This window comes from Prionailurus bengalensis, chromosome B4 (assembly GCF_016509475.1).
Source record: "Prionailurus bengalensis isolate Pbe53 chromosome B4, Fcat_Pben_1.1_paternal_pri, whole genome shotgun sequence".
In the NCBI taxonomy this organism is placed as follows: domain Eukaryota; kingdom Metazoa; phylum Chordata; class Mammalia; order Carnivora; family Felidae; genus Prionailurus; species Prionailurus bengalensis.
The window spans coordinates 27,732,818-27,748,093 of record NC_057358.1 but is presented as its reverse complement, the minus strand read 5'-3'; the positions used below and the strand labels follow the sequence as shown (position 1 = coordinate 27,748,093).

Here is a 15,276-nt window from a genome sequence, read left to right as displayed (position 1 = left end):
GTTGCTCAAGAATATATATTTAAGGAGATTTTCAGTACCAGAGAAGAAACGTGTTCAGATGGATAGTGAGTCATAGTCAAAGCCTGTGTGAGAAAAACAAGGGATTCTGTGTAATTTGTCGGGCTGTCAAACTTTAAGGACCCTTCTGCCAAAATGATTTTGGTCAGTGAAAACTAAAACTAACCAGACGTATGACAAATGTTTACAACCAGGGTCAAGAGTGTTTACGCGCCAGGAGTCAGCTTTTAAAGCACAAGAGCTTTGACCAAAGATGAACTGAATGCAGCCAGTGCTTAATGCTCCTGGGAAGAGTCGAGAACTCACAGCCACCGCTGGCAAGGCCCACAGATGCACAGGACCTGTGAAGTATGGCTGAGCTGGGGGTCATCTCCTTATGGGGCGAGATCTATTTTTAAAGGCCAGCACATACACACACACACTATGATATGGTTTCCCCTAGAAAGCCAGAACGGCCGAATAATTACCACATTTCTAATTTTACATTTGAGTTAACAACACCAGAGCAGCAGCAGAGACTTGGTTGTCATTTGTGTGCCACTAAAATTAAACTGCAGCATTCAGTACTCACTTTCTCCTTATCGCTAGTGCCACACGACATATTGAAAGATGCCAAGTAGGAACAAGGAAGAAAGAAAAATATAAGCACATATTTTTTGGCTGTTATTCGTACATATCCGCACAGAGGCATATAATATGCATGCGAACAGAGATAACGTGAAGGAAAGATGACCAATTTGCTCTACCAAGAAACGAGTCTCTTTCCACAAAATATAACAAGGCCTACAAATCAGACTCCGTGTTGCAGAACACAATAATTTTTAAGAGATCATCTATAGTATTAATCGTGCTACAAAAGGGTCAGAACTGTGTAAAGGGAGATTTTATGTCTGTATAAACACACACACACACACACACACACACACACGTATTTTAAAAACTGCACACATTAAAATCATTAAAACTTACAGATATCCATGGCCATGTTGCTTATGTCTTGACTTAGCTGAAGATAAAGAGAAGCAGTCAAGAGAAAAAGAAAGTACGAGAATAGAGAAGAAAAATAGGAAGTGAAAAGATGAAAAGAGGACAGGAACAGAAGAGGAAGGAAAGAAAGAAGAAGAAAGGGAAGAAAGGAAAGGAAAGTGAAGGAAAGGAAAAAGAAAGAAGAGGGGAACAGACAAGAGGAGGAAACGGATGTGGCTGACTCACCTTATATTGTCCCTAAATACCCACCCACCCCCCTCTGACAAACCAAAGAAGGTCAGGTGGTAACGAGGAGCTTCAACTCGATTGGTTATTTTAAAAACATCTATTCAGCTCAACAGCTGAGCTGAATAGTTTTTGATACATGGTCATCTAATCTAATTAACCACATTGATTCATCCGCACTCGATGCAAGGGTTCCACAGGGGCAACGAGGCACTGTCCCTGCCTCTTCCTTGGTGTATTTAGTAATGGATCGCTACATTCTTTTCAGATACAAGTCAGTCCTGTTGCACCTGTAGGGTGAAACCTCACTCTGGTCTATTTTGATTTCAGGTGGGAAGCGGTGGAGTGGAGCATAATCGGACCTGCTTGCATTACTCCATGCGTGAGGACACCAGGGCTTTCTCCGAGCTTGCTCAGACCAGCCAATGGCTGTGGGAGCCGAAAGGTGGCCCGAGGAGACTTTCCCAGGGAAGGCAGTAAGCTCTCTGAGGCGGGGAGGCTCGGAGGGTTGGCGAGGAGAGGCATTCCCACACGGAGGGGAATGGGCGTGTGAGAGCAGATGGTGTGGGTGAATGCCTCGTCGCTCGGCAACTTGTGCCGGCTGGCGGGGTCCCCTCTGTTCTTCCCACCAGGCTGCCCGACTCTGCCTTCTCCACTCTCGGAGGCTCACCAGCCACAGGCATCTGGGGAACACGCAGAATCCTTAGTCGCCACGGCCGGCACTCAAAAATAACTAGGATGGATGAATGAGGGGTATCCTGCAGGCTTGGTAAGTAGAGCCGTCCCATGAGCTGCCATCACAGAAAAGTCTCCTCACCACCCGCACCACGGCCCTGGTTCCCAGAGGACAGCTTGAGTTCGCACCCACAGGTATAAAAAAAAGGTAAAAGCGAAAACAAGCAAAAAAATTCACGTAAAGTCACTTCTCACAAAACCCCATCACTTTCAGCCAAAACACAAACGTAGGAAAAAACAACAAAGCCACAATAAAGCCTAGGTTGACATGCCGGCAACCTATCCGAGGACACCCCTCCAAACGACTTTGCCACTGCATTGGCGGCCCTCCCATCCACACTGACCATCAGGCAGGTGCTGCCCGGCAGACCGAAGGACCCAACTCTAGGGCTGTTATTGGACTGTAAAGCCACACAATTCAAAACATGGACATGAACACCGAATGTGTCCAGGGCCACAAAGAACCTACAGAACCATACCGTGTGTGCACCCGCTTACCCTGGGGGTGTGCATTTGTGGACGGGTGGGAGGAACGGGGAATCCACAGGAAAGCCTCCTCGGAGGCGATACGTTTCCACGAGCTCTTGAAAAGCACAGAGTTTTCTATGTTCCCTCTGCCATCCAAGTATCACCCACCCTGTGGCTATGTCAACACGTGACGCACTGTAGCCCCCTGCTCGTATCAGTAGACGCACGGGGCGTAAATCCACTTCCTCTGGACCTGTGACGTCCAACACAGTGCTACTGGAGCTTAAACGAATTAAAAGTAAGTTAAAAGTTCGATTCCTCAATTGCCCTTGCCACATTTTCAAGTGCTCGACAGCCGCCTGTGACCTGAGGGTACCGTGCAGAACACTCCCATCCAGAGAACACAGCCATCAACACGGGGAGTTGTACTGAGCAGCGATGACCCAGACTTGTGGGCTGCCCAACCCTGTTCCAGCCGGTGGATGCTAAACCTTCACACGCTCCAGGGGTACGCCCCCACATGGGGTCACCTAGAGACCTCCAGGCACCTCACTTCTATTCAAAAATTGGAACGTGACTTTAGTTTCTCATGGGAGTCACAGCCCAACTCCTTCAGCAAAAAATGGAAAACATGGGGCACCTGGGTGGCTTAGTCAGTTGGGAGTCCAACTCTTGATTTTGGCTCATGTCATAATCCCAGGGCCGTGGGATCAAACCCCACGTCAGGCTCAGTGCTGAGCCTGGAGCCTGCTTAAGACTCTCTCTGCCCCTCCTTCCTGCTCATGCTCTCTAAAAAAAAAAAAAAAAAAAAAAAGTTAAGAAAAAAAAGGAAAACAATGGATCCTCACCTCCATTAAATGAGCTTTTAAAACAAGGAACATTTTTCATAGACGTTTTGGGAGATACCGTAACCTCCTAAAGCCTGTTTGTGTACCTATTTAAGAACATTCGCTCAGTAAGAGCACCTTTCGCAGTGACGGCCTGAAATCCAACTTCTCTGAAATAAAAATGTTAGCTCCACACTGCCCTATTGTCTACCTGTTAGTCTTTTTTTTTTTTTATAACTTGAGCTCATTAATTATAGAAATCATCACCAGCCTCACATTAGCCAGAGAGAGGCTATGAATAAAAATTAGCTCAGAAAACTCTCTCCATTAAAATACCAAGGTAATTTGTTCTCAAATCTTAGCGTATCCATTTACCATGTGATTAGCATTTTTATCTGGAGCTACTGAATAAATTGTAATTTACTTTTAATGAAATAATTACCTTGTGAAGGACAAAGGTTGAAATGTTTATAGCCCTACGAACCAAGAACGCCCTTTACAACTGGTGCAAAATTCAACGTAAAAATTTAACAAAATTCTGGGTGCCTGGGTGGCTCAGTCGGTTCAGCGTCCAACTTCGGCTCAGGTCATGATCTCACGGTTTGTCAGTTCAAGCCCCCCATCGGGCTCTGTGCTGACAGCTCGGAGCCTGGAGCCTGCTTCAGATTCTGTGTCTCCCTCTCTCTCTGCCCCTCCCCCATTCATGCTCTGTCCTCGCTGCCTTTCAAAAATGAATAAATATTAAAAAAAAAAAAAAGAATGAATGTCTGGCAGCGAGCTAATAAGTGTAAAGCGACAAAAAACAAAAACAAACAAAAAAAAAAAAAGAAAAAAAGAAGCCAGGCATACCCTACTCCTGTTGTGAACAGGAAAATTCTGTCTCAGGCATCCCTCCTGGGGTTTGCCATGACCACTCTGGGGTTTCACAAAGTGCAAAAGAAGAATAAATTAGGCTATAGAAACTAAAATTTAAGTATTTAAATGAACACAAAAGAAAACACTGAGAAAACCAAAAATAAAGGATCACAGACAAAGAACAGTGACCAAGCCAACCAAGGAGGAAGAACAGGCTACATCAAGCCAGTATGGTGAGAACACACTTTAAAACACGTACATATTCTTTCTTAAGACATTTCTGGCTTGGTCCTGCTCTGCTGCCTTGAGCCACACCTTCCAGATGCAGGGTTTCCTTTCCAGGGGAGACCAGAGTACTTTCAAGCTGTGACGTCTTTGAATTATAGGATCCCAATAGGTAGAGGGGACCTTAGAAATCCTCCATTCCAATGCTCACTTTAATGAATGAGGCTCAGAGAGGGTAAGAACTTACCCAAGGTCACACAGCTGGTCGTTAAGACCAGGGCTGCTCCCGCTTACTCTGCCACTGCCCCAAGCATTCCTCAGGATCAAACACCCTTAATTTCCAAATGAAATTCTCTTCCCCCACCGAGAGCAGGGAAAACCGTTCTCGGGAGCTCTGGGAGGTGGGCTGAGGTGGGTGGGACACAAAGATTCTTTGCTACCATTGCTTTCACATTATTTTCCTCCACTTGGCTCCCGGCTCCACCTTCTTGCTGAAGTTCTCTTTTGAAATATTTAAGGACTGTTAGATGTCTGCAAGCTCCCTGAAGCCTCCAGAGAGAAGAACTGATACAAATCCAACTAAATAAATTCCATCTCAAATGGGAGGATCCCGCGTTGGGGTAGAAGGCATCGCATGAAGCTTACTCATCCTCCACGACCGCATCACAACGATATTTACCGGATCACAGAATTTTAAAATATTCAACACTTTCAATCAAAAATGCATGAAATAATAAAGCCAAATGATTATGTGTGTCTGGCTAAAACGAACATCTGGTGGAAATTAAGACCATGAACATAATTTGGAGAGCCATCTACCTCTGAACAGCATGCCTGAGTTTATTTTTCTAACCTGGCTCAAGCCTACAGAGCCATTAGCTGGGGAAGGTACCGGAAGTGATACTTGCAAACAAACAATAATGTTACAATGTCATTTGTCCATTTCATAACAGTAGCTGTTAAAGGTATGAAGTAATTGCACAATAAACAGCGTCCCTGAGCCTGGAAATCTGAAATCCCTGCTTTAATTAAATTTTTTTTCCTAAGGAAATCTACACAAAACAGTACTAAAATTTTCAAAGGTTATTTTACCTTTCATCACCCACTTCGTAATTCAACATATTTTAAGGAACTGAAAATCAATTGCTTTCCTGTTTCAATCTCGGCTGGCCTGGCTTGTTTCGTTGAATGTGTGAGCAAGTGCATATGTATATTTTAAATCTTTAGTTACATGACGTAAAGTTAGGTACAGTGTTTATATTTCACTTTTTTAATGTTTATTTTGAGAGAGAGAGGGAGCGAGAGAGCTATTGGGGGGGGGGGGGTAGGAACAGAGAGGAAGGGAGAGAGAGAGAATCCCAAGCAGGCTCCACACTGTCGGCCCAGAGCCAGATGTGGGGCTAGATCTCATGAAACGTGAGATCATGACCTGAGCCGAAATCAAGAGTCGGATGCCAGGACTGAGCCACCTAGGTGCCCCCAGCTGCAGTGTTTTCAGAATGTATGAAAAGCTCAGGGCTCAAAATATTTAAAATACTGGATATCTCAAAAAATCTAAAAATACCAATTGATTTTTCTGTTCAATGACACTCTATGTCTGAGCCTAAGTTATTTGCCAACTTTCCATACTCAGAACGTAACTGAAAATCCAGAAAGAAACATGAAGCCTCTGATTAACCAAAGCAGTTCACAGATTACTGTGACTTATACGAGCCCTTTGCATCGTCACTCAGAAACTTTCTTTATACACGATTCTATCAATACTATATAGGATACAGATGCTGATGTATGTACAGGCAGATCATATAATTCACCATATAGAGGGCAGCAGAAGAATGTTGACCTTAACCCTACGAAGGTAAGCTGCAGCAGGGAGGAGACAGGGCACGATTTAGAAAATAAAGGTGTTAGGAGAGCTCCAGAACATAGTGGTCAGTGTAGACCCAAGGCAGGATCCTCATAAAGAGGTGCTCAGCGTTAAAGCAATCAGGAGATCACGTGGGTCTGGGAGGGCGAAAGCAGCTCTACGGAGCTGTGGGTGTTGAGGAGCGAGTGTGCGGTGAAAGAAATAGCTGATCGCTCGAGGTCAAGGGGATCTTTATTTAGGACGGAGGAAACTTGAGTCTGCTTTCAGTGTGAGGAGGAGGAGGAGCCAGGAGGAAGGCAGACCTTGGAAGAGAAATGGGGGGGGGGGGGCAACTGTGTAAGCAAAGGGTGGGAAGGGATGGCAAGAAAAGCCCAGAGAAGGTTAGTCTGGAAGATCACCTCTACCATAGGAAGCCCTCGGCTCTCCCTCCAACCTGATTGTTTCATCTCAGTGGTTCCATAAGGAAGCAATGTAGTGTTTTGTTTTAATGTTGATTTATTTTTGAGAGAGAGAGCATGAGCAGGGGAGGGACAGAGAGAGACAGAAGAAGACATAGAATCCAAAGCAGGCTCCTTCCAGGCTCTGAGCTGTCAGCACACAGCATGACACGGGCTCGAACCCGCTAATCAGGAGATCGTGACCTGGGCCGACATCGGATCCTTCATCGACTGAGCCACCCAGGCGCCCCGGAAGCAGTGTAGTTTAAAACACTGCTACTCATAGCCAGTGCTGACCGGAGGCATCAGGACCACCTGGGGTCTTTGCTGAATCTCTGGCCCTACCCCAGACCTGCTGAGTCAGAACCGGCTCATTAACAAGATTGCAGGTGATGCTTATTCAAGTCTGAGACGTTGGGGCGCCTGGGTGACTCAGTCGGTTAAGCGTCGCGTCGGACTTCGGCTCAGGTCATGATCTCACAGTTCATGGGTTTGAGCCCCACGTTGTGCTGACAGCTCAGAGCCTGGATGTAGCCTGCTTCGGATTCTGTGTCTCCCCCCCCCACCCTCTCTACCCTTGTCCCACTCGTGCTCAGTCTCTCTCTCTCAAAAATAAACATACATTATACAAATTAAAAAATAAAAAATAAAGTCTAAGACTCATTGGTTTAAAGTAGGGGTCAGAAAGATGGGCACTGAAATCCTACGGGACTGTTTGAATCAGCTCTACCCTGACCCCGTGGGACAGGCCCTTGGGCAGGCCTCTTTAAACCTCAGGATTTTTTCCCCTGTAGAATGAGGATAATAGTATGATGTCTCAGGGCCACCGTACAGATTAAATGAGATAACGAAGGCAAAGAGGTTGGCACACACACTGGCTGGCATGTTATTAGTGTTCATCCCTCCTAGCCTTTTGGTAAAACAGCTTCATGGAGACCCTATCTGAACCCCTCTAGGAAAGGACCTCACCAAGGAGGGGAACAAGCTTCACTGTCTTCATCCCACGGCATCCGACTCAGAGACCCACACACAGACGTGTAATACATACGTGCTGAGAGGAAACCAGCATGGTGACACGGAGAAACTATCCCAAGGCAAATACTAAAGCTCTTTCTTTGATCGTATTCATACAAAAGCCAGTTCGAAATAGGTTATGAACTTGTCCGGGACTAAAGGATCAACTTTTAGAAGAGAATAAGCAAGGTATGTGGCGAAACAAATGCCTCTTCCAAAGCCTCCTGCAACTAGGAGTGCCGTAAGAAAGTGAGACAGAGATCTCTCTGAACCGGACATCTAGGGGCTACATTCCCACCCAAGGTCAGCAAGGAAAGCCATCCTGAGACGTTGCATCTGAGGGATAAAGTTTAATGCTTGGGGAAAGCACGTAAGTCAAAGCACACCGCTAGGGGAGTTTCTTCATTTTAGGCAAGGCTCCAATAATGAAGCGGCTGGCTTTATCGAAGGCACCTTCATTTCCTGTGTTGGCAAAAGCATTACATATAAACCCCATCACACTTGTAAGACAAATATGCTTGTATTATTAGATACTGAAGAAAAAAACCAGAGCTTATAACAGAACGCTCACTTCCGTAGTGAGTAACACGTAACAATGGCAAATTATTTCATAGACGGTTAAATTTGGATATGAAGAATCCAAAGTTATTCCATTGCATCCAGTCCATTCACCCATTGGGCAATGGGCTAGATCCTGGGTGGTAAGAGAGCTGGGACCCAGCTGTCTTGTTGGGTGCCCCCCTACAGAGGGAGGAGGTGCCAGGACACGGTGCCAGGAATCTGACCCTGGAGCCCAGAGGCAAATAGATGGAAGCTTCTGGAAAGATCTCCTCTGATAACACTTCCCTGGCACGCGAGGGAAGGCAGAACATTTCAGGGAGGGAGGCCAGCAAGCCGGTGGCATGAAAAACCCTGAGGGGGAGGCTTACGAAGTCGGGCTCTCACCTGTCATCAGTGGGAAACCACGGAAGGTTTGACTTTTGAGAAGCGACAGGATCAGACCTTGTTTAGGTCATTCTGAGGATGGATTGGACAGCGGGGAACTTGGGGGCAAAAGGACTAAGTAAGGGCAATGCACTCATCCAGGGAAGGGACAAGGAGGCTCGGGAAGAGGTGGTGGGCAGGTGCATCATTTCAGAGTCAGATGTAGTGGCCTTGGTGACCTATAGGGAGAGGAGTCAAGGTGATGGCACGGCTTCTGGTTCAGAGTTACAAAATAATGAAGCCCAGGACTGCAGGAAAGCTCCAGACTGGAAATTCTCCTGGTCGTGGGGAAGCCACTGTGAGTGTCACTGTAACCAGCGTCCTAAGAGCCCAGGAAGTCCTACAGTGAGGGGAGGACTCCCTTCGTGTCCGACAATAAAAACACACCTCTGGTGGTTCCCCCACCTCGGCTCTCTGCACAGCCTGTGACCCCTGAACAGCCGCTCTCGAGACATCCCTGCGCCGCTGAAGACCAGCGGCCCTTTTCTTCAGATTCAAATCCTCAACAGGAGAATTTTTAATGGCCCCATATGTTAACAAAGATGTGCATTCTGAACTGATATTCACAGCCTTCCAGAGGAGTGGTTACCAAGAAACAGTGGGGTCTCAAAAGTACAAGCAAAAGTGGGGTCTCCTGGGTCTGTCAAATGAAAGGGATATAAGCTGGGCACTTCAACCAAATTCTACTTTCCAAATGCCCGCTGAAGCTATGCCACCACCTCTGGTTTGAGAACCACAGCAGGGTTCACCGATGAAACTCATCTCTATAAATACTCTGTTTGCTACCTGATAAAAATAATTACTGCTCCTACTGGTCTATCTGATATGGTACTAAAAAAAAACAATCTTTTTGGGGCGCCTGGGTGGCTCAGTCGGTTAAGCGTCCAACCTCGGCTCCGGTCACGATCTCGTGGTTGGTGAGTTCGAGCCCCGTGTCGGGTTCTGTGCTGACAGCTCAGAGCCTGGAGCCTGCTTCAGATTCTGTGCCTCCCTCTCTCTCTGCTCCTCCCCCAGTTGCATTCTGTCTCTCTCTCTCTTAAAAATAAACAATAAAAAAAATTTGTAATCTTTTTTTTTTAAAGGAGCAATATGTCGAATCAACCATAAATGTTCTATAGCTCTTTGCTATTTTTTAACAGAAGCAAATCACTAAGCCAAATTACAGAACCACAGCTTTCTCTAGGGCTTAAAAAGGCTACTAACGAATTTTTCTCTTGGCGAATTTAAAAATGAAAGACAGTTCAAAAATCTAGAAACTAAAGCTTGAGGGTTTTTTGTTGTTTCTTGTTTTTAAATTCTGGAACATCAGAGGTTCTATAATAAGAATCAGAGTACCAAGGTAAAGATCCCTCAAAACAAAGATTATACAAAAGGATCACTGGCAATTTACATTTCCACGTGTGAAATAGAACGTGCCCTTCTGAACTGCACCCCCCCGTACTTGTGATATGATTATTGAAGTACCCTGTATTGTGGATATGCTTTTAATTCCAAGGCTTCAAGTGCTCCCATTTAGACAGAATGTATTTACTAAACTATATTCATTAAATGGTTAGTACAAACTTCTCTGTATCATAAGGTTCTTTCATTTTTAAGGAGAGAAAAATCCAGTCATTCCAAACCCCAGAAAACATGCCCAAGGGCACACAGAGAAGCAACTAGCAATAAGTAGCACATACTGGCAGGAACATTCTAGCGCCTGAAGTCAGCAAACCCTAGGAAGCATGCTCGGACAGATAGCACTTAATCAACAGCTGTATTTACATTTATAGGAAGATTTTTCACTTACTTCAAATTTCTGTTTAATCCTTGTTCCTCTAAGTTAAAGGGGGAGGGGGGGAGAAAAAAAATCACACTGAAATTTCTTATTTTTCTAATTAAAAAATAAACAAAAACCCGGCTTTGGATGTCCTCAAGTATATTTGTGTCTCCTTTCAACGGCCGCTACTTTCAAATTCTAAACAAAAAGCAAAATATCAAAAATTAGCCCCAGGAACACTGTACAAAATCAAATATCACCACGCAAACGAGGCAACAGCATCAGAAGTGATGATTCAGAACAGGATAAATTTAGATCGGTGCTTTCCAAAAGGCGTCTGGATGCCAAATGCAGTAAAAAGGTGAAGGCTACATCCCATAAGTTTCTCGGAAGAAAGATCGCCAAAATATTGAAAAGAGTCTTCTTTTTGAAGTTTTCAGTGCCCTGGTGTCCTTGACGCTGAACTTCCCCAATCTGGCCTCGGTATGGCCATCCATTACTGGGTAAATCCACGTGAAACCTGAGGACGCTTCAGCCTCGGAGGGCGCTGTCAGGAGCAGTGGGGCAACTCCACATGGGACGGGCCTTTTATGGCCTGAATTGGAGAGCCCTGATCCCAGCTAATCTACCATAAATAGCTCTTGAAACTCGGAGGAGCCCATCAGCTGTTGCAACAAGCCTGCCCAGCAGCTACTTCAAACGCAATTAGATCATTCCCATTGTCTTCGGGCTCGTTTTATAGAGAAAGTAAAAATGCAACAGCGGTCTACTAAACGGGCTGCAACAATACAGAATGGAGTGGGCCAACATTTCTCTGACTCTAGTTTTTGTGCGAAGAAGGAACACGTAACCAGGAACAAAGCCTAGATACCGAATGCTGCAAAGGAAGGGACAGACACGCACGTGTGTATACATTAAACCGCACACTAGGGTGGCACGGGCCTGTTTACAGGTTTACAAATTGTGGGGACATCTGTGGCTGTCTTCCCTCTTCCACTGACGGCAGAAAACGGGCCGTCAGGAGAAAGAATGGTGCCGGAAGTACTTTCTCTAAAACAGACAAAGATTGTGTCTCAAAAGCACAGACGATGCTCCGAGCTAGCAAGATCGACCTTCAGAGGGCTCTCAGGTTGCCCACCTCACTTAAAAACCAGAGGAACCTTAACTAATGAAAAATAAATAAATAAATACATAAATACATAAATAAATACATACATACAAGTAAATAAACCAGAACTACCGCAATCACTTCTTAAAAGGCTATTTACCTTGTTTAGATACTAAAACTTAACAAAATTACTTACAGCTGGAGGTGTCCTTGCTGTCACCAAAAAGAGCAAGGGCTTGATTGTTCATCCCCACTTCGCTATACATCACAAAAGCTTTGGGCTGGAGGAAAAGCTCCAGGGCTGCCGCCAGGGTGCTGTGGGTCTGGCGTGGGTTCTCAGACCACCAGCTGCATCAGCCAGCAGAGGCCTCCCCAAGCAGGATCTGAATTCCTGTTATCATTTAACCCTGCAGGACAATGTTCTCCCCCCAAGCAGTCCTGTGGCCGATGAAAACAAGGCAGATAGCCCCGGACGGCCGTAATAATTAAACACCGGCTTCGTGACTATGTGTGCAAGGGTTAAAAATGATATGTCCACGCCAAATTGTTTACCCACTTCAAGATGGCAAATAAAACCTCCCAGCTTGACTTCTGCTTCCAAATCTCAGTCACGGTCACGGCCCTCATCTTATTTTCCCTTTGACTAATTTTGCTTTGCATCCATTTGAAATTTTATCTTATCTTCTTGTATGCCTTCATAGAAGTTTTCTAAAACTCCTCCCGGAGCAAAGCCGGGGTAAAATAGTTGACTCTCTGGGTCTTTTAACAAGATAGGAGGAGACAATGAATGACTGTTGCCACAACAGTGCAGGGGTTTTTGTTTGTTTGTTTGTTTTGTTTTGTTTTCCTTAAAAAGATTCACTCCCACAAAACAAACAGCTAACTTTTGGAGGCTTCTTAAATCCTGGCCCCCTGTTTCCCTGTAGCAACCAAACTGGCCTAGATTAATGCATCAGAGTCTAACAGAATAACACTCCCCAGCTTCCTCTTCTACACACCCTTTTTGCCTTTGCTCAAATCCCAGTTCATTCCACCTGCGCAATCTGTTTAAACATTTTCCTAAATATTTTTGCTCGCCGCTAAACCCAGGAAACTCTCATTACACGCTTTTGTCCAAAAAGTGACAGTAATGGATCGGACATGCGTGAGAGTAGATTTCACAATCTACCCATGAAGAAAATGGAAAATCATGTTATGAGTTGAAATAAGAACCATACTTATGCTAGACATTTCCAAAATATTTGATAACTAGTTTACATTAGCTACTATTTAGTACTAGTATTATAAACAATATGGTAGTCTACTATTCTCTCTAGTAACTGCTCATTAAGTCCAGTTTTCTCACGAGTTTTAATCTGGCTTTTGTCTGCTACTCAAGGAACTGTATCTGTTTATGATATTGCTTCTAAGAGAAACCGCATCGTGTATCTGTAACGCCTATTTTATAACAAAAATGAACATGTGGAAACCAAAATTAAAAATACAACATGGGATGCCTGGGTGGCTCAGTCAATTGAGTGACCGGCTCTTGATTTCAGTTCAAGTCATGATCTCACGGTTCATGGGTTCAAGCCCCGTATCGAGCTCTATGCTGACAATGTAGAGCCTGCTTAGGATTCTCTCTCTCTGCCTCTCTCTCTGCCCCTCTCACACTCATGTACACACTCTCTCTCTTAAAGTAAATTAAAACAAACAAAAAAACCGACAACATTTACAATCACTACAAAGAAAATAAACTGTTTACATATAAACTTAACATATACAGGCTCTGTATGCTAAAAATCACAAAATTCTGATTAAAAAACATCCAAAAGACCAAAATACATAAATAGGTATATACTGTGTTCGTGGGTTAGAAGGTCAACATAGTAAGTATGTCAAATCTCCCCCAAACAATATACACATTTAATGCAATTCCTACCAGCAAGATGTTTGATAGATATAGATACGCTTATTCTAAAATTCATATACAGAAGCATAGGAGTTAGAATAGTTAAAACAATCTTGAAAAAGAATAAAGAGTTATTGGGGAAGCCTGGGTGGCTTAGTTGGTTAAGTGTCTGACTCTTGATCTCAGCTCAGGTCATGATCTCACGGTTTGTGGGTTCAAGCCCCACATCAGGCTCTGCCTGCTTGGGATTCTCTCTCCCTTCTTCTCTCTCTGCCCCTTCCCTGCTCAATCTCTCTCTCTCTCTCTCAAAATAAATAAATAAAACATTTTAAAAAAAGAATAAAGAGTAACCAATCTATTCCATATTAAGTTGTACAGTATAGTAATGGAATAGAGAACTCAGAAACAGACCCACACAAATATAGCCAACAGATTTTTGACAAAAGGCGCCTCTCCACCAGACAGCACTGGAACAACCAGACATCCGCTGGCAAAAAAAAGAAAGAAAAAAGAAAAAAAAAGTGAACCTCAATGTAATTTTCACACTTCATACAAAAATTAACCAAAATGGATCGCAAAGTTGAACGGAAAATACGAAACCATTAAAAAAAAAAAAAAAAAACCTAAAAAACAGGAACAAACTATTGACGCTTGTAACAACCGGGATCAATTGCTGGGGAATTATGCTGAGTGAAAAAGAGAGCCAGTCCCAAAAGGTTATACGCGGTATGATTCCATTTAGATGAATCCCCCAAATGACAACATGGTAGAAATGGAGAACAGATTAGTGGTTATCAGAGATTAAGAATGGGGCAGCGAGGGAAGGGCCCTGAAAGAGATCCTTGTTATGGATCCGGGTTGTTCCATTGCTGAAACCATTAGGGAAAACTGCATAAAAGGCATACAGGATCTTTCTAGATTATTTTTTAAAACTGCGTTTGAATCTGTCATTATCTCAAAATTAAACGTTGAACTAAACATTTTTTAAGTTTATTTGCTTTGGAGGGAGAGAAAGCACGAGTGGGGGAGGGGCAGCAAGAGAGGGAGACACAGAATCCCGATCCCGCACTGACAGTGTGGAGCCAAACACGGGGCTCGAACCCACGAACTGCGAGATCATGACCTGAGCCGAAGTCGGATGCTTAACTGATTGAACCGCCCAGGTGCCCCTCACATTTTTTTATTTTTTAATTTTTTTGAAATTTTTTTTCAAAAAACCTACTTCAAATAAAACTTCCAATGCATCCCCTTTATATAAGTGGGCTACTTACTGTAATTACAATTTAAATAAATCTATATAGATTGGCCTATCATGAATGCCATCTTAAGAAATCCAGATTAGAGGGGCACCTGGGTGGCTCAGTCGGTTAAGCGTCCGACTTCAGCTCAGGTAATGATCTCGCGGTCCGTGAGTACAAGTCCTACGTCGGGCTCTGTGCTGACCGCTCAGAGCCTGGAGCCTGTTTCAGATTCTGTGTCTCCCTCTCTCTCTCTGACCCTCCCCCATTCATGCTCTGTCTCTGTCTCAAAAATAAATAAACGTTAAAAAAAAAAATTAAAAAAAAAAAAAAGAAATTCAGATTAGAAATGTTTCTTTTTCCCTACAAGAATGGAAGTCCATTGATCCAAAGTGAAATATTTGATACAGAAGCGAAGGGAAAGCATTGCTCTCCAATTAAATGTTTATTTGGCAGGTTGCATGAACACTTAAAGGGAACCGCTAACACCGAGGGCCTCTCCAACAATAAAACAGCATACCACCACGTCATTTTCAGAATTTTCAAGCCACTGCTCAAGATGATTTATTTTCAAAATCTGTATACATTCGAGAAACAGCAAGAAAACAACTCTTTAGAAAGAGAGGAGACGGAGTCAT

General features: G+C 44.1%; 1 protein-coding gene across 9 annotated transcripts in view; it reads right to left on the bottom strand.

Annotated features, from left to right (window-relative positions):
- SVIL (supervillin) overlaps positions 1-15,276 on the bottom strand; it is a 232,675-nt gene that overhangs the window by 138,333 nt on the left and 79,066 nt on the right. For 3 of the 9 annotated variants that reach the window (XM_043562074.1, XM_043562076.1, XM_043562085.1), the window contains exon 1: positions 988-5,925. The exons of 3 other annotated variants lie outside the window; for them this stretch is intronic. In XM_043562074.1, the coding sequence (XP_043418009.1) occupies positions 988-1,003 (16 nt within the window). In that variant the 5' untranslated portion in view covers positions 1,004-5,925. Of the gene's footprint in view, positions 1-987; positions 5,926-10,431; positions 10,973-15,276 lie in introns of those variants that run through there. 3 more of the 9 variants (XM_043562071.1, XM_043562079.1, XM_043562060.1) reach the window with 3 other exon arrangements.